Source organism: Mirounga leonina, unplaced genomic scaffold, assembly GCF_011800145.1.
Source record: "Mirounga leonina isolate KUSES-001 unplaced genomic scaffold, KU_Mleo_1.0 Mir_91, whole genome shotgun sequence".
NCBI lineage: Eukaryota > Metazoa > Chordata > Mammalia > Carnivora > Phocidae > Mirounga > Mirounga leonina.
In genome coordinates, this window is record NW_023270839.1 from 9,362,554 (window position 1) to 9,385,020 (window position 22,467).

A 22,467-nucleotide genomic window follows, 5' to 3' on the forward strand; every position below is an offset into this window, starting at 1 on the left:
CAGTTATTTTACCAGTAAAAATGGGCTTATTCAGGAAGAGCAGAGAATTGTAATCAGGGACAAGCAAACTACAGCTAAACCATAGGCAAGTCCTTGAACAAAGGAGAGGAGCCCTTTTTTCTAGAGGAAAGGAGGAAGTTTGGAAGGCTGTTGTAAACAGAAAGTGCATTGGAGTAAACTGTGGGTTGGAAGTGTAGTAGCTTTGCTTTGGCTGGGTTGTGACAAACTCAGTTGGCTGGACTGTTGAGGAGCAGGGTGGGGAAGCCTATCTTCCTGCTGGGCTAGCAAAGCAGTTTGCCTTGCAAAGTAGTCTTTTCCGGTTGGATCTGTAATTGGTGTGAGTGGTGGGGCATGAGAGCGCCCCCTGCCGGTCCCCACAGCCCTTCTAAGCCAGGTTTCCTTTTATTAATTTTCACAGGGGAAAAAAACTAACATCTTTATTTTCACTAACCTGCAACTGAAATTTAACAATTCCTTCACTTTTGGGGGCACCTGGCTGGCTCAAGCGGAAGAATATGCAACTCTTGATCGCGGGGTCGTGAGTTAGAGCCCCACATTGGGTGTAGAGGCGACTTAAATAAATACAACTTAAAAAAAAAAAAGATTTCTTTCTGTTGATGGTCTTTTTGGTTGTTTCCTTGTCTTGCAACTGTGACCAATGCCGCAATGAACATAGGGGTGTGGGTATCTCTTTGAGATCTTGATTTCATTTCCTTTGTATAAACACCCGGATGTGGGATTGCTGGTTCCTATGGTAGTTCAATTTTTTTTACAAGATTTATTTATTTACTTTGGGGGAGGGGATGAGGGGGAGATCGAGAGAGAATACTGAGCAGACTCCACTGAGCGGAGAGATCATGACCTGACCTGAAATCAAGTCAGACTTTTTTTTTTTTTTAAGATTTTTATTTATTTGATAGAGACACAGCGAGAGAGGGAGCACAAGCAGTGGGGAGTGGGAGAGGGAGAAGCAGGCTTCCCACTGAGCAGGGAGCCCGTCGCCGGGCTCGATCCCAGGACCCCGGGATCATGACCTGAGCCCAAGGCACACGCTTAACGTCAAGTCAGATCTTAACTGACTGAGCCGCCCAGATCCCCTCGTAGTTCTATGTTTAATTTTTGGAGGAATCTCCATACTGTTTTCCATTATGGCTGCACCAATTGACATTCCCACCGGTAGTGTACCAGGGTTCTCTTTTCTGCATATCCTCACTGTCTTGTGTTGGTCTCAGCTATTAGATAGTGATGCCATCAACTAGGGATGCCTGCAGGCATGTACATTGCCCGCACTATTTGAGGTCGGCCCCCACAGACATTTTCCCATCCAGAGCCAATCTTGTGGCTGAGCTGACCCTTGTGGCTCTTATGATGATTGCAAGATGCACCTCAGCAACAACCCTCAGGGAGCTTTGAAAAAAATGAGGCTAATAAGCCTCATATATTCTGGAAGGTACATGGCACACCCAGAGCCCCACAGCGAGGTCTTGTGTAGAGAAAGAGCGCACACACTTGGGGCTCTGCCTTTATTGGAGTCAAGGGTGGGATGCCCAGGATTTTGAGGTTTCACTTTTTATTGGTGAATTTAAAACATAAGAGTGGGAATGAAAGCATGGGAAAGGAAAAGCAGGGTCACACAAATGGTCAGTTATCTAGGGTCACCCAGGGCTAAAGGGGGAATTGCGTGGGTGGGATGCCATCGCTCCTTATCTAGCTGTACAGCTAGGAATGTGTGTATTTGAGATGGATGTCTTTGAAACGGATGCCTTGGCAATCAAAAGCTTATTGTATTTTTTTAATGATAGCCATCCTATATCAGATGTGTGGTGATATCTCATTGCAGCTTTGATTTGCATTTCCCTGATGGTTAGTGATGGTGAATGGATAAAGGAGATATGGTATAAATAGACAATGGAATTAGTATTAGTTATTCAGACTTGAGAGGAAATCCTGTGACTTTTGACAACATGGATGGACCCGGTGGACACTATGTTGAGTGAAATAAACCAGACACAGAAAGACAAATACTGTGTGATCTCACTTATATGTGGAATCTGCAATAGTCAGACTCATAGAAGCAGAGTACAGTGGTGGTTACTAGGGGCTTGGGAAGTAGAGGAAACGGGGAAATGTTGGTCAAATGTCAGTTTTGCAACTGAATAAATTCTGGAGATCTGATGTATAGCATAGTGACTGTAAGTATGTTAAAACTCAAAAAGGAGTTGCTTCTGCTAAGCCCCACATCACCAAATTGAGACTTAACTACAGTTTTGGCTCTGCCAGAAATCAGGACCTGCTTGTTCAGCACTAGTTAATCTGCCTGATAGATCCCTGCCATTCCCTAAAGGAAGGTAACTTTGCAATAACTGACCTGCTTTTTTTCCTAGCATGACATCCTTGTTCCTGTTTCCTCCTGCCTTGGAGCTCCTTTCTCTCTGCTAGATTGGACGCTGCCTGATCCATGAATCATTGAATAAAGCCAATAAGATCTTAAAAATTTACTCAGTTAAGGGCTGCCTGGCTGGGTCAGTCAGGGAGTGTGTGACTCTTGATCTTGGGTTGTGGTTTCGAGCCCCACTTGGGTGTACAGATTACTAAAAATAAATAAACTTAAAAAAAAGAAAGTTACTTTAAAACAATTTACTCAGTTAATTTTTCTTAACAGGTGGCAATACAGTACTATAAACTTGAAATTTGTTAGGGTAAATCTTAAGTGTTCTTACCACACACACAAAGGGATCCCTATGTGAGGTGATAGATTTGTTAACTAGCCTGATTGTAGGGAGAATTTCCCAATGTATATGTATACCAAATCAATTTTAAAAAAGATTTCTTTAGTCTCTGCTGGAATTCAAATGATATCAGTTTAGTCCTTACACACACATGCACACACACACACACACTTCCTTTCCTTAGCAGCCAGCATCTGCATACATCTCTGTTCCCCAGTTTGTTTAAAATAGTCAAAGGGAGAAGGGAAGGGTGTGAGCATTGAGAGGGTTCATTCCCTCTGGAGTAAATGAGACAAGGGTTTCCGTGTCATGGTCATGGATCTGGTGGGCATTAGTCTTTGACCAGAATGTATGAGGATATTAAGGTGTGTGCATGCTTATAAACTGAAGAATTAAAAGAGGGTAGGAGGAAAAAAAATATCCCCCCACAAGAACTGTAGCACAACCTTCTCAGATATCTGCAGTTTAAGGTCTTTATTACAAGTAAAACATGAAAGATGTTTCCGTCAGGAGGAGTGAATGAGTCTTAAATGATCTAGAACATTTCTAATATTCTGACTTACTAGAGTGATTCAAAAGTCTGGGAAGAGAGAAAGTAAATCTCTTGTATCATTTCTTGATGCCATTAGACCCCAGCACAACAAGGGAGCCAGATTATCCAGACCGAGCTCTCATTTTGCCAGCATGTATTTCCAAATTTCTAACGCTTCTCCTAACAGCTGACTTTTGGGAATAACCAAAAGCAGTTACTTTCAGAACGCTCCTCGTGATGAAGTGGAAAAAGGCCTGGATTAGGAGCCAGTTCAACTGGGTTTCTGTATCAGCTTTTCCACTAATTTCATGGTTTTCCACAAGTCCCTGAACTTTGGGCTCCTACATATAACAACATCAGCAACATCGCACAATTGCTGTGCTATTAAAATGACATGATTTAGATGAAAGTACTTTGAAATGCTTAAAATGCTGTATAAATCCATATAATGACTAAATTCCAGAGGATAGGATCTGAGAGAGCTAAACTGACCAGTATTATAAAAGAAAGCGAAAAAGTTTACTACAGAAAAGCCCAGACTCATTATAAGTTTATGTCTCCATTTCTCTTTGATACAATGTGCTTAACAGAATGGGTTATAAAGAGAAAAAGAGCCAGAAATAGAGGAGACAGAGCCTGGGACAGCTCAAATGCATTACTTACTGCTACTCAAGGAGTAAGTTCAAGGCCAACCACCGGGCCATAAGGGCCGCCAGCTGGTGTCTATCTGTCCAAGTGCACAGGCAATTGCGGGTCACCCTCACAGGCGATGACCACATGCCTAGTGCTTGCCGATGCCCGGTATCTGCAGTTGGGGGCCCTGGAACTTCCTGTCTCCCTGCAGTCTGTGACCTTCACTACACCCTCATGGCAGTTCATCTTGCCATTCTTACACTGGATATTGGTGGTACTGCAGATACTACGAATGTTCCAGATGTCTTCGTGGATGAAGGTGTTGAAGCGCTTGCATTGACGCACCATCATCTTCCGTCTTTGCATCATCAAGTTGCAGTAGGTGTCATTGCCACCTGTCTCCTCAGGGTCCACATGCTGCCGCAGGAATCGTTGATACATGCGATCCTGGCCATAGGAGGGCTGTACCAGCCCCAGCCCCAGCAGGGTCAGCAGCCAGAGCAGAAGCAGGAAACGGGTCCTCTGGAGAGCCATCACTACCTTGGAGATGCCTAGACAGAAACCCAAGGGGCAGGAGAAAGGAAGGTGAGATGCGGGCACTGTGGGGAGAGGTGTTGGGAACGGCAAATAGACATTGCCTCAACTCTAGTCTCCTCTTTCCTCCTTATCTGTACCAGTTCCCCACTCTTCTCTACTCACAACTTTTCCCGTCTGCTTTCCCAAGAGCAAAGAGTTTGCAAAACATGCTTTTCTCTGAAAACAAGAACCATTCTCTTTCATGGAGAGAACTTGCTGCAGCAAGTACAGCCACTCAGGACGGGCACTGACCTCGTGGCCGTCCAGGGCATCTGGCCTCCGTGGTCAGAGAAGGAATGGGAAGAAAAGGCAGATCTAGGTGAAACTGGAGTTGACCGTCTCTTGAGGTTATTCTCTGGTCATAAGATCTTTGGAGTTTTGGGGCGCCTGGGTGGCTCAGTTGGTTAAGTGACTGCCTTCGGCTCAGGTCATGATCCTGGAGTCCCTGGATCGAGTCCCGCATCGGGCTCCCTGCTTGGCAGGGAGCCTGCTCCTCCCTCTGACCCTCCCCCCTCTCATGTGCTCTCTCTCTCTCATTCTCTCTGTCTCAAATAAATAAATAAAATCTTAAAAAAAAAAGATCTTTGGAGTTTTTGGTCCTCTAGAGACTCTGATTCCCGAAAATTTGGATAGACTCATGATTTTTCAGAGAAAGTTTGTGAACTGATTTTCATTCCTTACATCTGGAATTGAGGAAGGTGCAGAAAAGAGGCCAGAGTAATACTGGGGTTAGCCTTTCCTCTCCTGCGGCTATTCTTCCTGTGGTATTAAAATCAGGTCATTTTGGAAATCCTGTTCATCCTCTGTAAGAACCCCTACAAAAGCAGAGTACCCAGCAGTTACTTTCAGAACGCTCCTCGTGATGAAGTGGAAAAGGTAGTGCTTTGAAGGTAGTGCTTTGAAGGTAGTGAATATTGGCTGAATAAATAAATGAAATGAGTGAGCTCGTGAACAAATGAAATGAAATGGATATAGTGAGTGAAGGTATTTTCCAGGCTTGTGGAATTGACCACTAAGCTAAGAAACATTTAAAAAATGAAAAATGAATTTAAACAGCACAATCTCCACAAAAAAGGACGTGGATTGTGTCTTTTTTTTTCCCCCTGTGTCTATATACAACCCCAAACACTAGGCCCTGGTGATAGAGTCTATTGTCATGCATCTATCCTTGATGCTCTGCCTGTCTTGTCCACAGCTATTGGTAATTATCCATATTCCCTGGTTACAAGATCTTTGTGTTGACCTCTCTTGATGGTGGGAATAAACATTTGTTTTACAGAGTTAAAAAACAAACAAACAGAAACCTCTGGAGCAACAACAAAAAAAGCACTGTGATAAAGATTTTAGAACACTGCTTTGGTTGACTAAAGAAAGGAAACCAGGTCTATCTGGCTCTAAAATCTGTACTCTTTCCACCATCCTCTGACTGCTTCTCCCATCCCACTTCCTAAATATTCAAGATACCAACGATGTTTATGCTCAGAGTTGCTTGTCTCTAGCAACAGAATTCAATCAGGGGTGGAATAGGGCGGGAGCAAAGGTGGGGGTCACTCACCAACACTAACTAGCTAGATGCTGCCGTCTAGCTGTCAGTCTGGGACTGACATGGAGTCAAACCTTGAACTACTTGACTCTTGCTGTGGGGCAGGGCTGCCTCACTAGGGCAAAGAAAAATCAGCTCCATTCAACAGGGAGTGAGCAACCCAAAGTAGCCAGGGCAACTTTTTGAGTCAGACAGGCCCATTTCTACACGTGCAGTCCACATCCAGCCTCAGCTGAATTCCTGGGATGATACCTCTGGGTACTACTGTCCTTCATTTTCAGAGAAGCTGCTTCATGGTGCCGGATCACATGCGTAAGGGACTGAAATGGCTGATGAGGGACCTGCAGTCTGTTCCACCTAAGCCTACACTTTGGTTAGTGGTAATGACCATAATGAAATAGAACCATCTCTCTTTTCCATGCCACCTCCTAGGTTCACAGCTGCCTTCTGCCTCTACACAGAAAGTTGTAAAGTTCTAGGTCATTGCTTGTGCCTGTAGCTGATATGAGAAATGGAGTCAGGAAGAGAGGGAACAAAGGAGCTGCAAGAGGAAGGGGGCAGGGAGAAATGATGTTCAATTTACTCCTCAGCCCAGCACCAATGGATATAACTTCCGAAGGCGCACTTAGCCCTCGGGTAATGGTTTCATCACAGTGGTGTACTTTAGGTTGTTTTCCCCAAATCTAATCTTGTACCTCTCATCTTGCACAGTTCTGTCTACTTTTTCTCATCCTGCTTCTTTGTGACTGAGATCATGTCTTAGCAAAATAACTGGCTACAGAGAAGACATAAACTATTCATGCAAGAGCAAACCCATGGCCTCAGCCACACCAACTGACTGATTTAACAAGACAGGGGAAAATATTTGCCACCCGAAATCCCAGGTAAACATCAATGGGTACATCTCAAGGCTCTAGGTACAACAGAAAATTAAATGATCCCCAAATCATCCCAACACATACTTTTTTTTTTTTAAGATTTTATTTATTTATTTGAGAGAGAGAGAATGAGAGAGCACATGAGAGGGGGGAGGGTCAGAGGGAGAAGCAGACTCCCCGCTGAGCAGGGAGCCTGATGCGGGACTCCAGGATCATGACCTGAGCCGAAGGCAGTCGCTTAACCAACTGAGCCACCCAGGCTCCCATCAACACATACTTTTTGGTCAGAGCTTGTCCCAAAGGCTTTTTCTGCTGCACCAGATTGACTCTCAATAAGAACTAATTTGGATATTGTGATCCCAAAGACCTAGCTTTGCCACATTAACTGTGTGACCTTGGGGAAATTACTTAAGCTCTCGGCATATTTTCTCATAAGTAAAATGAGCATAATCACAATCCCTACCTCTTAGAGATGTTATGAAGAATAAATGATAAAATCAATGTAAAGTGCTTATCACAATGCCTAGCCCCTGATAAGTGTTTAGTAAGTGTTGGCAATGATCTTTTCACAATTTCCATTCTTCTTGGTTTCCTTTGCTTCCTTCAATTTGATAAAAATAGTGAATGACTACAGCAAATTGCATATATTTTGGACCCCCTCGCCTTTATTTTGTAGAGTACTTATATTCCCAAGAAACTATAAGCCTTTTTAAAAAAGATTTTATTTACTTATTTGACAGGGAGCGAGAGAGCGAGCACAAGCAGGGGGAGCGGGAGAGGGAGAAGCAGGCTCCCCGCCAAGCAGAGAGCCCAATGCGGGGCTCGATCCTTCCCAGGACCCTGGGATGATGACCTGAGCCAAAGGCAAACGTTTAACCAACTGAGCCACCCAGGTGCCCCATATAAGGCTTTTTTTTAAAAAAGCCTACTAGAATTTCTGCTGTGTCTCTAGAGAAATTTGTTCTCTCCAAGTTGCATGGAATTTTCTTCCTTGAATGCCACCATTCCTCGAAGGATTTGACATTTTTGAGGTTTTTCTTCTCTTTTCCTTGCAAAGTCAATAAAGTACAGCCGACCAGCACTTCAATTCCTCAAATGATTCACTCGAGATAAAATGACCTGCCTGTGACTTGATATTTCATTCTAAATAGCTTTTGACGGTGAGAGAAGAAGATACCCAGAGCAAAAAGTACTAGGACTGGCTCCATAGCTGTTAGCTCCATCAGCAGGACAGGAAGCACCCCCATCCCACTGCCATGCGATTTCCCAGGAAACGGTCATTTGCCTTAACACCAGAGCAGAGTATGCAATGATTAATGCTCTAAGCAGATGTTTGGAGAAGACATCAGTTTTCATAAATATGGTGTGGTCAATGTAATAACGGTCCAGACCTTTGACCTTCTCTATCAAGAGCTTGAGTGGGGCAATGATCTGTATGGAAGTCACTTCACTTCATATCAGGGAGATGGTACTGGTTGGAGAACCTGAGGAAGGGTCCCAATATTCTACCAAAAACTGGAGTTTTCTTATTCCTTAAGGGGTTTTTGAGATTTTATAACAAGCAAATTTTCTAATAAGAGAGGTTTGGAAAACTCTTCTCCCTAACTACAGACAGTGTTTTCAATTTTGAAATAGAAACTCAAAGTGTTTCTTTGACAGATTCATGGGCTGAGTGTCCACTAGTAAACCTACTCCTCCATCACTTCTTCCCCAAATCTGAATATTTTCAGCAAGGCCGGGCTCTCCTGGGTGGCACTTAGATACTGGTCTATAACCTGAGTATTGAGCAACTAGGGTTTTGGGCCCATTTCAGGGCAATGTGGGCAGCAGGGGAGGCCACCGTTGGGAATACTGTGACCACAATAGTTACATATTCACAAGATAGCAAAACTGTGACTTGTAACTGTAACTTATTAACTACTTTCCAAATAAAATATTGAGGCACCAGTTGATAGGAATTAAGTTAATAGGAAGTTAATCACTTAACCGGTGGATCGATTAGTATATTTTACAAAGAGAGTGTCGTCAACCTAAGTGTATGTTTACTTGAAAACCAAATCTAGTAGAAGAAGTATAAGGGATAATGTTTGGAATCTTTCTATGACTTCCCTAAGATCTCAAAGTAGCCAGACCTTGGTCAATAAAGTAAGAGATTAAGGAAAAAATAATGTAATAATGAATAAATAAGTAAATAATAAAATAATCACTTTTTGATCCTTATATAAAATAGCCATGAGAATACCCTAGGAACATTCCATTCAAAGCAACATCAAAAAATTACCTCCTGCTTAAGACGAGAGGTGGCTGCCCCTTGGCATTCACACACATGTGTGTGAAAGAGAGAAAGTGGAATGAGTCTGTTGGTATTTAGTCCTAAACGGTTCTCCTCAAGGTTTAATATTTGTAAAAGTAATATTGGCTTATTATTTGCCCCTTCTGAAAATTCTGTTTAGTTGCCAGGAGCCCTGGAATTTTCCTAGTTCTCTCTGTAAGATGAATCTAATCACCTTACCTTTACAGAAAGCTAAAGTCCACCTCCTTACTGACTGATAAGGAACAGACCGATAAGGAAAAGGGCATTCCTATTCTTTCCAATCCTCTCAGGGAGCAGTTGAATCGAGAAAATGGGGTAAGATTAATAGGCCAATAATTAGTGGGAAGACTTTGATTCTTACTGATTTCAGAGACACTTTTATTTATTAGACGTGTTGTAAAATGGAAAACAAGAGATCCAGGCAGCTCATTCTCTGGGCCCCTGGCCATAAGTGTTGCCGTTCTGGGATGTGGAGGGAAATGCAAGAAAAGGAGAGCAAAGCCAGCTGTGGCCTCTGGTTATGGACGGAAAAAGGACTCATCAAAGTGGACAGGCAAGCCGTGTTCACAGGCAACAACAACGTGTCTGAACCCTGGGGTAGCTCTGTACAGGCAAGGAGGCCGAGGGGACCCTCCTACATGCCTGCAGGTGGTGACCTGGAAAGGAGACTTGCTTAGTCTTAAAGCATCTCCATAAGGGTTTCCATTCTTATTTCCACAGATAGCCTTAATGCTGCCCTTGTTGCCATGAATAAAGGTGTTGATGTCTTTGCAGGGGGTGGTCAGGCCTCGTCTCTCCATCATGCTTTCACAGCATCTGGCATTCCGGCCCCTTGGTTTGGCATCATAGTGCTGGGTCAGGAAGCGTTTGTACCTGGAGTCATCCTGAGTCAGGGCTGGTGGGGTCAGACCCGGACCCAGCATGAAGACCAACAACAGGGCCCCAGGCCCATCACCAGGGACTTTCCTCTCTGACACGAATCAGGTATCTTCAGTCAGCTAATTACATCTTTTCTTTTCCCTTCCTCATTAATCCTAAACTTTTCGTCAATCCCTTTCTTTGGAAAGTCTATTTAAAAGTTTCCTGAGGGGCGCCTGTGTGGCTCAGTTGGTTAAGCGTCTGCCTTTGGCTCAGGTCATGATCCCAGGGTCCTGCGTCGGGCTCCCTGCTCAGCGAGGAACCTGCTTCTCCCTCTCCCTCTGCCTGCTGCTCCCCCTGCTTATGCTCTATCTCCCTCTTTCTCTCTCTCTGACAAATAAATAAATCTTGGGAAAAAAAAAATGTTTCCTGAACACAACTTCCTGCCCCAACCATTCTTTCCTATCCCTCAGAATTGCTGAGTATTTATCTACCCTGCGGTCAGTCATAGCATTACAAAATCCATCCACACTCTGTAATTCATTTATCAATTACTATAATAACAAACTTTACACACGCCCCTGCAGGTATCAGACCACTGTGCTAGGTCCTGGATCGCAAAGACCATCAAGACACACCAAATGCCTCCCTCAAAGAGGATGTAGCATCCATGGGGAAGGGTTGGGAGCTCCAATTTCCTGAGATGAGACAGTAAGATAGGAGGTGAGAGCTATGAAGAAGGGGGACTTTTAGGGAACCCTGAGCCCAGGGAAGGGTCAATCAGAGGACTGTTGAAGACAGGATTCTAGGTACTCAAGTCAGTCAGTTAGCTGGCTGTGAGAAGAGCATTTGAGAGCAGTTTGATCTTCAGGTGAAGGGAGACAAACCTAGTTCCCCAAGAAGTGTTTCATGGCCAAAGGTGGAATTATGATGTACCATTTAGAAAGACCAGGAAGGAACATGGAAGAACCCATGTAATCCTTTGGGTCCGTCTGGGGTCAACTCTTACAGAGGACTGGAAAAAGAATAAAAGCTTTTTCCTAGGTGCTTCTTGCATTGGAAACACTTTGGATTATTCTCAAAGAATATTGTCGAATTTTCCCTGCACGTGTACATAGACTGTTACACCATAGGCAAATGATGTTACCATGTGCTAAAAACAAAAACAAACCCCAAAACAACTCCTTAGGCTTTTTTTTTTTAAGCTTTTTTTTTTTTTTTTAAGTAAACTATGACACACATGGGGCTCAAACTTACAACCCTGAGATCAAGAGTCACATGCTATAGCCACTGAGCCAGCCTGGCCCCCCTCCTTAGATCTTTTCATCAAGTCAAAGACCTTACAATTTGCTGCAATAATTTCTCAAATTTTTCTCAAAAGAAGAAGAGGATTGCTGCCTTTATCTCTCAAAAAAGAGCTGTCAATCTCAAACTCTAGAACTCACACATCCCAGGGGTGGTGTGTCAGATACACAAACGCACACCCATGGGGTAGACATGGTACTTTTTCCCAGAACATGATTTTAACTCAGTGATAGATAATTAAAAATAGAATTAAACAAATATAGATTATAACAAAACACAGAACAATTTTTAATGAACTTTTAAGATTGTATTTCTTATGAAATTTGAAGATTTGAGAATTGAGAGATACTTGGTGTTTGCAGCAGGTAGTTTCTGATTATACCTTTAGTTCTTTGGAGAAAATTGTAAAGAATATTCAGAGCCTTTAAAAACCACCATAGTCCATGCTCGCTTTGGCAGCACATATACTAAAATTGGAATGATGAAATTCACCACAGTCCTACACATTATATCAAATATATGTGAATACCCCCACATCCAACAATAAAAATGATTTTCACTGTAAATTTGAAACTGATGTTATGGGACGCCTGGGTGGCTCAGTGAGTTAAGTGTCAGACCCTTGATTTTGGCTTAGGTCATGATCTCAGGGTTGTGAGACTGAGCCCCCATGTTGCCTCGGCTCCACCCTAAGTGTGGAGTCTGCTTAAGATTCTCTCTCTCCCTCTGTCCCCACCCACCTCTCGCCCTCTCAAAAATAAAATTTAAAAAAAAAGGATTTTTATAATTCTGTTTCTCAAATTGTTTGTGAGTACTTCATTTAATTTATAACTGGGTTGGGTGTTTTTTGGCAATCATCCCCACACATACTGAGAAATTCTTGCAATGGGAGAAAAATTTGACCTTCAAATTATCCTTAAATGTAATATAATTCCTATGAATACTAAATTTAAAAATAAATGGTACATTTTCATAGACATTAAATTATTAATTTTTATTTTGTGCTTTCTTGTGTGTAAGTCATAAACATGATTTTCATATCAAATAATTTTGTAGGCTTCACAGAGGCCATAGGTCCTAGTGTGTTGAATTAAACAAATAAAGATTATAACAAAACACTAAGCCTGTAGTGTTGCTAAACAGCCCTGGGAGGGCGCCTGTGTGGCTCAGTTGGTTAAGCGACTGCCTTCGGCTCAGGTCATGATCCTGGAGTCCCGGAATCGAGTCCCTGCTCGGCAGGGAGTCTGCTTCTCCCTCTGACCCTCCCCCCTCTCATGTGCTCTCTCTCATTCTCTCTCTCTCAAATAAATAAATAAAATCTTTAAAAAATAAAAAATAAACAGCCCTGGGAGTATGACTGTGAATCCAGAAAAACAAGGGAATCTGGGGTTTTGCTGGTTACATGGAAAGACATGTGACAAGAGTAAGCAAAGTGAGCTCTCTTTCTCATCAACATTTGGCATTGATCCACCTTATCTGTTTCATAATAACTATAAACAGATTTGGTGCCCTGCTAAGAAATCTTTTGACTATTCCACAATACTGATATAAATAGCAGCTGAGGGGCACCTGGGTGGCTCAGTCGTTAAGCGTCTGCCTTCAGCTCATGTCATGATCCTGGGGTCCTGGAATCGAGCCCCGCATCGGGCTCCCTGCTCGGCGGGAAGCGTGCTTCTCCCTCTCCCACTCCCCCTGCTTGTGTTCCCTCTCTCTGGAAATAAATAAATAAAAATTTTTAAAAAGTTTATATTGTGCTTTTCAGTCTCCTGGGTGTGCTTTCTTTTTTTAGTTTTTTGGAAGACCTCATCAAAGTTTTACTGATTTGAAATCAACTAAGTTTCTTGCTCAGCAATGGACAAAAATTGCCTTCTAAAATCAAAGGTAATTGTAGAATCACAGGATCTCAAGGTAGAAAGGACCTTAGAGGTCACACAATCACAGCTCTCTGGCAGAGTCAGAGTCCCAGAGTTAAAAAAAAAAGAAAAAAAATCAGGAAGTAAAACCAGAGCTGGTAGTACCCAAAAGAGTCACTAAGTGGCAGTGGTGTATAGGAATGTTCCCAACCATTCCAGGGTACGGAAGAGACGGTGGGTCCTTGTAGGAAGTGCCAGTATTGTACAGATTGTGGGGATACTGCTGCTCACAGAAGGCAGTGTGAGCCCGCAGGTCTGCCTAGAGTCTCTGTCCAAACACTCTATGCTTTAGATATTAAGATCAAGGACACTTTACTAAATATAAGTGTCAAAGCAAACAAAAGTCACAAAGCTGATCTGTCCACAAGGATATCATCAAATAAAGATTTACCTGTTGCCAGGTTTCATGGGTGCCATTTCCAAGCCATTATCTATGTGGTCTTGGGCAAACAATGACCTGTTTACTTGTCAGTGTTTCCTACTGGTGTGTAATCAATAGGAGGGCAGAGCCCATCTTAGTCACCTTGAATCACAGTGCCTGCCTCAATAATTATGTTTTTAATGATTGACTTCATTTTCCTCTCCAGGCCTAAATTTGTTCATCTGTAAAAAGAGAGAGTCGCTAACTGTTAAGGCCTGAAATTCCACAGTTCTCATTAAGCATAAAAGAGCCTTTTCTTTTCCTTTCCTTTTCTTCCACTAGAATGGGATTGCAGAGACAAGTTTGTGTGTAAGTTTAGTTGGTGGCAAAAGGCACCAGCTGGAAGAAATAGCTAACAGGTTAACTGAGATGCATCATTCCTTAAGGCTCAGCAGGTAAGCCAAGCCCACAGACCACCTCTAGTTAAGGCATTGGACTGACACTACATAGGTGTTTCACATCCTTAAAAAAGCATTTGCTTGGGGCACCTGGGTGGCTCAGTCATTAAGAGTCTGCCTTTGGGGCGCCTGGGTGGCTCAGTTGGTTAAGCGACTGCCTTCGGCTCAGGTCATGATCCTGGAGTCCCGGGATCAAGTCCCGCATTGGGCTCCCTGCTTGGCAGGGAGTCTGCTTCTCCCTCTGACCCTCCTCCCTCTCATGCTCTCTGTCTCTCATTCTCTGTCTCAAATAAATAAATAAAATCTTAAAAAAAAAAAAAAAAAGAGTCTGCCTTTGGCTCAGGTCATGATCCCAGGGTCCTGGGATCGAGCCCCACATCGGGCTCCCTGCTCAGCGGGGGGCCTGCTTCTCCCTCTCCCACTCCCCCTCCTTGTGTTCCCTCTCTCGCTGTGTCTCTCTCTGTCAAATAAATAAAATATTAAAAAAAAAAAAAAAGCAGTTGCTTGTTGGAGGTTGAAGGCCCTCATGTCTCAGTCTTAGAGATTAAGGGATATCTTTGTTTCTCATTTGCAGAATTTGCACATTCATTCTCTAACAACTCAGCTAAGGTTTGCCCAGGTTTATTGTAATCCTAGTTCCCTAAGACATCCAGAAATCAAATCCTAGCAAGTATACACTAGGGTTACCGGTATCAACATCTGCTCTCCCACTCATAACTTCCTCACTTATATATATATATTCCATACTAAATTTCCCCAAAATGGGGGTTGAAATGGAACTGGGAGAAAACAAGTAAGAGATTATATGGGGTGCAGAAGTGAATCTGCCCAGGCCAAGTGTGCAGAGCCTCCCATCTGGTGGTCAAACTCATTCACACATATCCTTCTATACCCAAGCACATAACTGTCATATTTTTGTCAGTGGAATTTGTCCCACAATTTGTTTTTTAAACTAATTTCACCTTCTGTCTCAAACCAAACCCTTGGTCTTCACAAAAATTAATATACTCTTTCTCTCCCCACAGGCAATGTTTTGTATTCAAGAGATCCATCAAATTGCACCAGGGAGTTAACAGTTTATGATTATAACTACAGTTACAACTTCCATAAATACACCTTCACGCTTTTATATGTTCTAGGGCAATATTCCTCAAACTGGAAGCTTCCCACCCAATGTATATTCCTCTCTCTATCTCCTTCCTTCTTTCTTCTCTTCAACCCGCCAGTATACCTTTTTTGATCTTGGCATGTGTTGTTCCATTGTGCTTTCAAAGAGCATCCAAAACTTTCTTAAGGAAAGAAATTCGCAGGAAAGATTACGAGAAAACAGAGCTAAAAGTATACTCTCTGTTTCTTTCCTTGTTAAGCCACATATAATGTTGGGGCAGAGGCTCCAGATAACCCTTCAACAGATGCTTTTCCTAGATCTTTGGGGACTTTATCACAATTTAGGAATCCCTCCTAAATCACCACTTGCTACCAGTCTTACTAATTTCCCTTTATCCATATTTAGGCTATGCCAGAAGAAATCTGTTTGCATTTTAAACTTTAGAATCTAATTTGTTTCCTTCTTAATTCATGAACTTGGGCCAAGAGTTTTTAAAAGGGAAAAAATGGTTTCATTGAAAAGGATGGATGTCTAGAAATAGTATACATATAAACATATAGAGAAATAGATTACCCAGGTGGAAGAGTCTTACAAAAGTCTGGAAGTTTCCCTCCAACTGAAGATGGGTTCCAGCTGTTTGTTCCTGGAGATGGGTTCCAGCTGTGCGAACCTAGAGGCCCCTCTCGGTTCTGATTATATAGTGATCAGATGAACGGGGAGGGAAGACTAGGTCTAAAGATCCCTGATACTGGCAGACACATAAAAACCAAGGACACTGCTCTTGGATAAACGAGGAGAGTCATTCACCTTTTCCCTGGGCATGACTGGGTCAAACATTAACCCACATGAATTAGAGATTTGTTCTGGGAGGCCAACTTTGATAAACATGGCCTTTTGTCCCACAGTTGCCTTTTTCTGATGTTTGTGGTTCCGACTCTTGCCCATGACAGGACATGCGGTGATCTGGATCCAGAAGATGTTGTTTCTGATCTTATGGGCCATCTCTAAGAACCCTGTTGGAGGAAGCCTGCAGAGTAAGATGTGGCCTCTCAGCAGGATGCTGTCCCACTGTCCTTTGTTTTTACCCACATAATTTGGTTTCATGAAAAGATGCTAAGTAGGCTCTTTCATCAATTCCACAGAACCAGGAAAGCATTCCTAGAGAAGATTATGTGACAGCTCTTGGTACCCTGCCCCTGACCTCAACCTTCCAGCCACTAACCCTCAGAAGTCTCCTTGCCGTATTTCCAGGGCTTCTCCTTCCTTTCATCCTTACCTGTTCACAAGAGATTAATCCTGAGCACTCAATCTTCTGTTCTCTGTAACGCAGTTGCAAGATTGATTATCTCCACCATCAATGCAACACCGATATTGCATCTACTCACAAAATGGATTTGTTGATTGAACAGAAACAAGCCAACTGGGTCCAAGTTTACTGGGATCACTTAATAAAGATCCTATAGTTTCAAATATCAGGCAGCAGCAGGATGCCAACTGTTTCACGGACCCTCAGTAACCACCTCCGCTGGTGCTGAATCTCCAACAGTGCTATTTTTAAAAAATCCTCAACCCTCGGCTGTCATCCCATCTACCTTCAAGTTTTCAGTCTGCCTGTCTCTGAGGTGTCAATAAAGACAGGCGGCCTGCCAATAAAATAACTGCACTTGAAATCATCGTAATAATTATCATCATAATAATAGTCATTGCCTTTGGTTTTATGAATCTCTCACACACATGATTATATTTGACTGTCACCAGGACTGTGTGAGGTGGGTGCTACGTAAGTCAGTTTTTCTTATGAAGGAAACTCCCTGATCAAACAGCAGAGGGATGGTGCTGTCAGACTTCAAACTCCTTATCTTCAGGGAGAGGAACTACTCATCTTTCCAGACTTGGCTTGAGCAACACCTCCTCTGAGTCTGACGGGCTTTCCTCAATACCAGCCCATCCCAGTAGAAGTTGCCCACATCTTCCTTTGGGGCTTCTCTGTACCCAGTACACACCGCGCTGAGGCAAGCATAGAGCAGCAATCCCAAGCTGACGGCTTAAAGCTGCATTGACTCTAGACTTCAGATGTGTCCTGTTGTGTGTGAAAAGCTGGTGAGTCAGCCTGAGTGAAGCCTAGCTGTGTAAGAGTCTGTGATGTCCCAGGAAAGGATTCATCCACAGAGAAGGACATGATGAGAGGAGGGAGAAAGATGCCAAGGCCATGGAGCAGTGGTGGCCAAGGACTACAGTGTACTCCATTCACATCCCCTCTGACCCGGCCTCCTGGAGCCTAGAGCGAGGAGGGCACTGCAGTAACAACTTTCATAAAAATCAAGGTTGTTTCATTAAATCTCTCTAAGATTCAGAAAGCACACAGCAAGTTAGTGTGAAGAAATTCACCCCATGGTTGACCGGAGGTGGTATGGGGGTAGGTCGGGAAGTAAAGTACCTTCCCCAACATGAGGATCCCGTTGGGACAGAGTTGAGGAAAGTCTGGACAAGAGCTAGAGCAAAAGGTCAGACCATTTGCTCTATCAAAAAGGAAGAGGACACTGCGTGCTGGCATCTTTCGACATTTTCAGCAGCATGGGCCCCTTTGTAGGGCAGGGATAGACCTCACCCAGGGAGGTGGAGCAAGAAAGAAGTAAATGGCAGCCTCACTGTCTAGGTTAAAGGGGCTAGTTTGCAAATACGTTTACACCCTCTGGGAACTTCAGGAATAATCAGAGAAGAATGTGAGCTGGTCTGGAGTTCTTACAACATGGGTGGGGTGGATCTGGCTTTACTTTAGGTTGGCAAACAGTCCATTAGCCATCATCCTTTGATGATTAATTAGTCTTCTTGTCTCTCCATTAGATGGAACCCTTAGAGAGAAGAATAATTGTGTCATTCATCTCTGCATTCTTAGTATCTCAGAGTGACTGACTCCTAGGCCCAGGTTCTTCTTGTTATCCCTCATTGCTTCTAGAAATGTACCACCTGATCTCACTTTGGAGATCCCAACCATACAAACTCTCCTGGCTTCTCTTAAGACTTACAGACACAATTGGGTTTGGTACCAGTTACCAAACAAGGTAGGCCTAATTCCCTGGTAGAGCAGGAAGGCTTTCAAGGTTCCCAGAAAACTCTGCTTCTGGTATTACTGGTAAATCCTGACCTTCATTTCTTAGGTATTGGTTCCTATTCTAATGCAAAAATCCCTAGGAGGATTAGCTCCTTAAACAGCTGTCTGTGATTCATACATGCTTGTGCTTATACTTTAGAGGCTATCTTAAGAAGAGTTTTTGGTAGGGGGCGCCTGAGTGGCTCAGTCGGTTAAGCATCTGCCTTAGCTTAGGCCATGATCCAGGGGTCCTGGGATCAAGCCCTACATCAGGCTCCCTGCTTGGTAGGGAGTCTGCTTCTGCCCCTCCCTACTGACATACCCTTCCTGCCCCCGCCAAATAAGTAAATAAAATCTTAAAAAAAGAAGAATAGTTTTTGGTAACTGGAATGGCCTAAGGATTTGAGGAGGGAGAAAAGTGGGCAGCATGGCAAACCTGAAAAAGGCAAACTTCACAGGTTTTCAGCTGTGGTGAGGCAGAGTCCTGCTTAAGCGTCACTTTTTTCCCCTGTCCTCTTCCCTTTTTCCTGCATCTCCACCCAAATTCTGAGCTAAAAGGAAAAAAGTCTAAGGAATTGAGAAAAGTACCAAGCACACAGCCACAAACTGCCTCTCCCTCAGTACCTGGTGCCTCAGAGTCACTGAAGTCTCTGAAAGGAAGGGATAGGCATCTCTGCCCACACAACTGTTCTGCCAAATACCAAAGTTCAAAGTCCTTTAGGTACAGAGAGAATCAACAAGACATGGGGCTCGCTGAGTGGGGCCTCTACCGGTATCTAAGAGAGTGTCCTAATGCTGACTTTCCTTTTGTAGGCAAACCCACGATTTGAGTGGTACCTATTTTAAGTGAATCATATATTACTTATTACTTTTTAAATAGATGCTGAAGAAGTGAGTTCTAAAGAGCTATAAGCCAGTCATTTGGTGGGGAGGACACTGCCAGGCCCATACAACACCCCTAAGGCCTCAGCAATCCCAGACTACAGAAGAAGCTGCCAACTCCCAGTCTGTGGGGATCAAGATGACTTGATCAACAGGATCCTTCTCTGATAAATCACCTAAAGGCAGAGATAAGGTACTCCATTCCCACATCACACACACACACACACACACACACACACACACACACACACACAGAGTCCCATGGCTTGAAACACCAGTTCAAACACCAACTCACACAAACAGATCAGCCTCTGATGTTAGCTTTATGCTGTGGTGCTGGGGAGCAGTCTTTCACCTCTGAATACAGCCAGGTCCCTTCCTCACCTCTAGGATTTCACTTGACAACTTGGGGAGAATTCACAACCTCCCCCACATAGTTGACCAGGTAAAAAGCCAGCTAGGTGAATGGCGAATGGTTGCTTTCATTCTAATTGTTTTTCTTTCTTTTTTTCTTTTCTTTTCTTTTCAGCTTGGCACAATGAGGTTTTGATGAAACATAAAATAAAGGTTTGGGGAAAAAAAAAGTTTGACTATTTCATTACAATGCATCTAAGTGCTTACTCATTTGTATTTCAAAATACTTACAACAAGGAATTATATATATCTCTTCCCAGTAATTTTAATAGGGGTGAAGCAATTGTCAATTGAAAAAAGCCCAATCATATATTCTTTTAAATGTTTTGACAGCTTCAGCTTGAAAATCATTCCCCTTTTCCTGAAAATTTTCCTTTGTCTCTTCTTTACACCTTGCACAAAGACACAGGAAGCCCAGGGTTCTCCTTCTAAGGACTCAAGTGCTGGTGTCCTTTACCCTTTATACAGAGTATATATGTTTAATTCTGTCCTTAAGACAAATTATAAAATTAGGTGATGGAGAGAAGTGACTAATCTCTAAATTTGGTTTAACTCTAACATTTTTTTTAGGTTTACAAGCATGAAACTAATTTACTAACAGAAGTAATGGTTAAAAGAGGATGAAGATCCAATGAAAAGAAGGATCATGTCTTCAGGAAGAGGGGACACTATGACTGAGGGAGAATGGGCCGAAGTCTTGTTGACATGCCTGTGTATTTTCAAACAAAGACAAAAATTACACATTCACTTTTCAACAAACTCTGAGCTTTGTGCCCATTCTCTTTCCCAGATATCTCAAGGTGTTCTTCTGAGAATAACCTTTAACAAAGATTGCTCTTTGCTCAAGTACAGATTAAACGGAAACTCCTAATGAGGGGTTTCATTTGGCCTGCTTTGGTCCACTTTCTTAGCCATCTACTTTAATTTCTGAATCACATGGGCAAATGCTTCCAACAATAACTTGACAAATCTCTTACCTTTGCCTGCTTGTAACCTGACATCTGCTCTTTCAGCAATAGCCAGAGCCATTCCTCTTTTCCTGGAATGGTTTTCCCTGTCCTTTCTGCCAAACTTCATAGCTCTTGTCCACATTACTAGAGTACCTTCTTTTCTGTAAGTGCCATCTTACTAACACCCTGCCACCCCATGAAGTCATAGAATAAGAAAGAGGGAGACCTGGAGACTACCTATCAAGCCCTCATTGTACAGATGAGGAAACTGAGGTGTTTCTGCACTGGCCCAAGAACATCTGGTGTCCAGGGACTAGAAGCTTTCCAGTGTACCACACGGCTTTCATATTCCACACTAGCAATTTCTAGAAAATTAAAACTAATTTTAAAGGTGCCATTGAAAGTTGCTGTTTAAGGAAACCTACTAAATATTTCCATGAATTTCAAAAATATTTTACCTGGGAAAAAGAGTTGCTTAAAATAAAGTATGTGTAACAAAACTGTCCTTCTGCAGGAGCTAGTTAGTAAGTGTGTAGTTAAGTAGTTCCTCGAATACTTGAGGCTGCTTCTGGGAAGTTGGCCAGTGGGGTTCAGATAATTATGCCACCTGAGTTTCTAGTGATTACATTTATGACTTGATTATAAGGTTCTTAAGGACACAGAGGGAGGGTCTTGCCTCATTTGAGATTTCCCTAGACCCAGAATGATGCTGAAACTGTTTTTACTGTCCTTCCTAAATAAAGATGCTCTGTTTTGCCCATGTGTTACCACAAGACACGCTGTCTCAGAGTAAAGAGGTTGAGGATCCCAACATTCTAGTAAGAAAGCTTAGAAAGGAGGCTGTTGGCAGTGTCTCCCAGAATTTTGCAACCCTGGCTGCGGGTGGGTTAAGGGTGAGGAGACAGAAGTGAGTCACCAGAAAACAAAAACGCAAGTCCCCAAAGGCAGTTATGCTGGCAAAAACTGGACAAGGAAGGCCTGCTTCATAAATCTGGCGATCAACCTGTGTCCCAAGTAAAGAATCCTTAGGTGTGAGCAAATGCAGGCCTTCCCGGGCTTCCATTCCGTTCGCCAATTCTGCACCCTCCTCTGAGCCTACATTCTAGGCACCAGACTTTCACGCAGCCATCTCTGCTCAGTTGCGGGAAGTAAATCTCAGGGTGGGAATGCAGACTTCGCTAACTCATAAAAGAACAAGACTCACCTTTCTTCCCATTCCTCAGCGGCTCCAACCCGGTTCTGCAAACGCCCCCCCGAGGAGCCCCACACTGCCTCTGCTAAGAAGGGGCCCAAACGCTCTTGGTAAAACTACTGACGAGGAGGAGGAGGAGAGAGAGCAGGACGTGAACCCACCTCGGCCAGGGAACAGGGCTGCAGAAACGCGCAGGACGGTGGAAAGTTTTTCTCACCGGCTTCTAATCCCCCTTGTATGATGATAGGGAGCTGTGGAAGACGCAAAGACGTCCTTTTAAATCTTGCTTTGGATCCTGGGTGGGGTCGCCGTGCGTGTGTGTACACGAACGGACGGGGGATGCAGCCGGGCGAGGAGGGCGGCGCCGGAGCCTCTGTGCGGTTGGGACCGCGCCCTGTTTCTCCCGGGAGGCGCCTCCCGCCTGGACCTGCCTCTCTGGAGTGGGCGCCGCGGGCGGGCCCTGTCTGGGAAAGGAGAGGGCCTGCAGATCCGAGCCCCCACGCGCAGCGGCCGCGAGGACACAGCCTCCGGGGACAGCGGGCCTTGGGACACCAGCCCCTGCTCCCGGGAGCGAGGCGGTCCCTCCGAGGTGTCCGCTGGCGGAGAGTCCCGGCAGTTTCTCCCCGCAGAGCTCATCAGCCCCCTCTGGCACGCGTTGGTTCAGCGCACCTCTCTTGTGCAGAACAGTCGGAAAGCGAGAAAGTTTGTACAGAATTGAACTTTTGCATAG

General features: G+C 43.7%; 2 protein-coding genes across 3 annotated transcripts; both read right to left on the reverse strand.

Moving 5' to 3' along the window:
- Positions 1 to 3,179: 3,179 nt before the first annotated feature.
- On the reverse strand, positions 3,180 to 22,464 carry RNASE4 (ribonuclease A family member 4). 2 transcript variants are annotated; one of them, XM_034993527.1, is made up of 2 exons: positions 21,899 to 22,464; positions 3,180 to 4,445 (listed from the first exon to the last, which is right to left on the reverse strand). In XM_034993527.1, exon 2 carries the CDS (start codon positions 4,426 to 4,428, stop codon positions 3,985 to 3,987), a length of 444 nt encoding a protein of 147 aa, XP_034849418.1. In that variant the 5' UTR covers positions 4,429 to 4,445; positions 21,899 to 22,464; the 3' UTR covers positions 3,180 to 3,984. The 2 variants fall into 2 exon arrangements, with proteins under 2 accessions (XP_034849418.1, XP_034849419.1); XM_034993528.1 differs by lacking the exon at positions 21,899 to 22,464 and adding an exon at positions 21,750 to 21,838.
- Positions 7,816 to 10,185, reverse strand: ANG (angiogenin; the record flags this gene model as incomplete). The annotated part of the gene is made up of 1 exon (XM_034994573.1): positions 7,816 to 10,185. A coding segment is annotated over one exon (462 nt), but the record flags the coding sequence as incomplete, so codon positions are not given.
- Positions 22,465 to 22,467: the final 3 nt, after the last annotated feature.

Coding starts and splice junctions, on each gene's coding strand:
- RNASE4 (XM_034993527.1), bottom strand. CDS start 4,428: ATGGCTCTCCAGAGGACCCGTTTCCTGCTTCTGCTCTGGCTGCTGACC.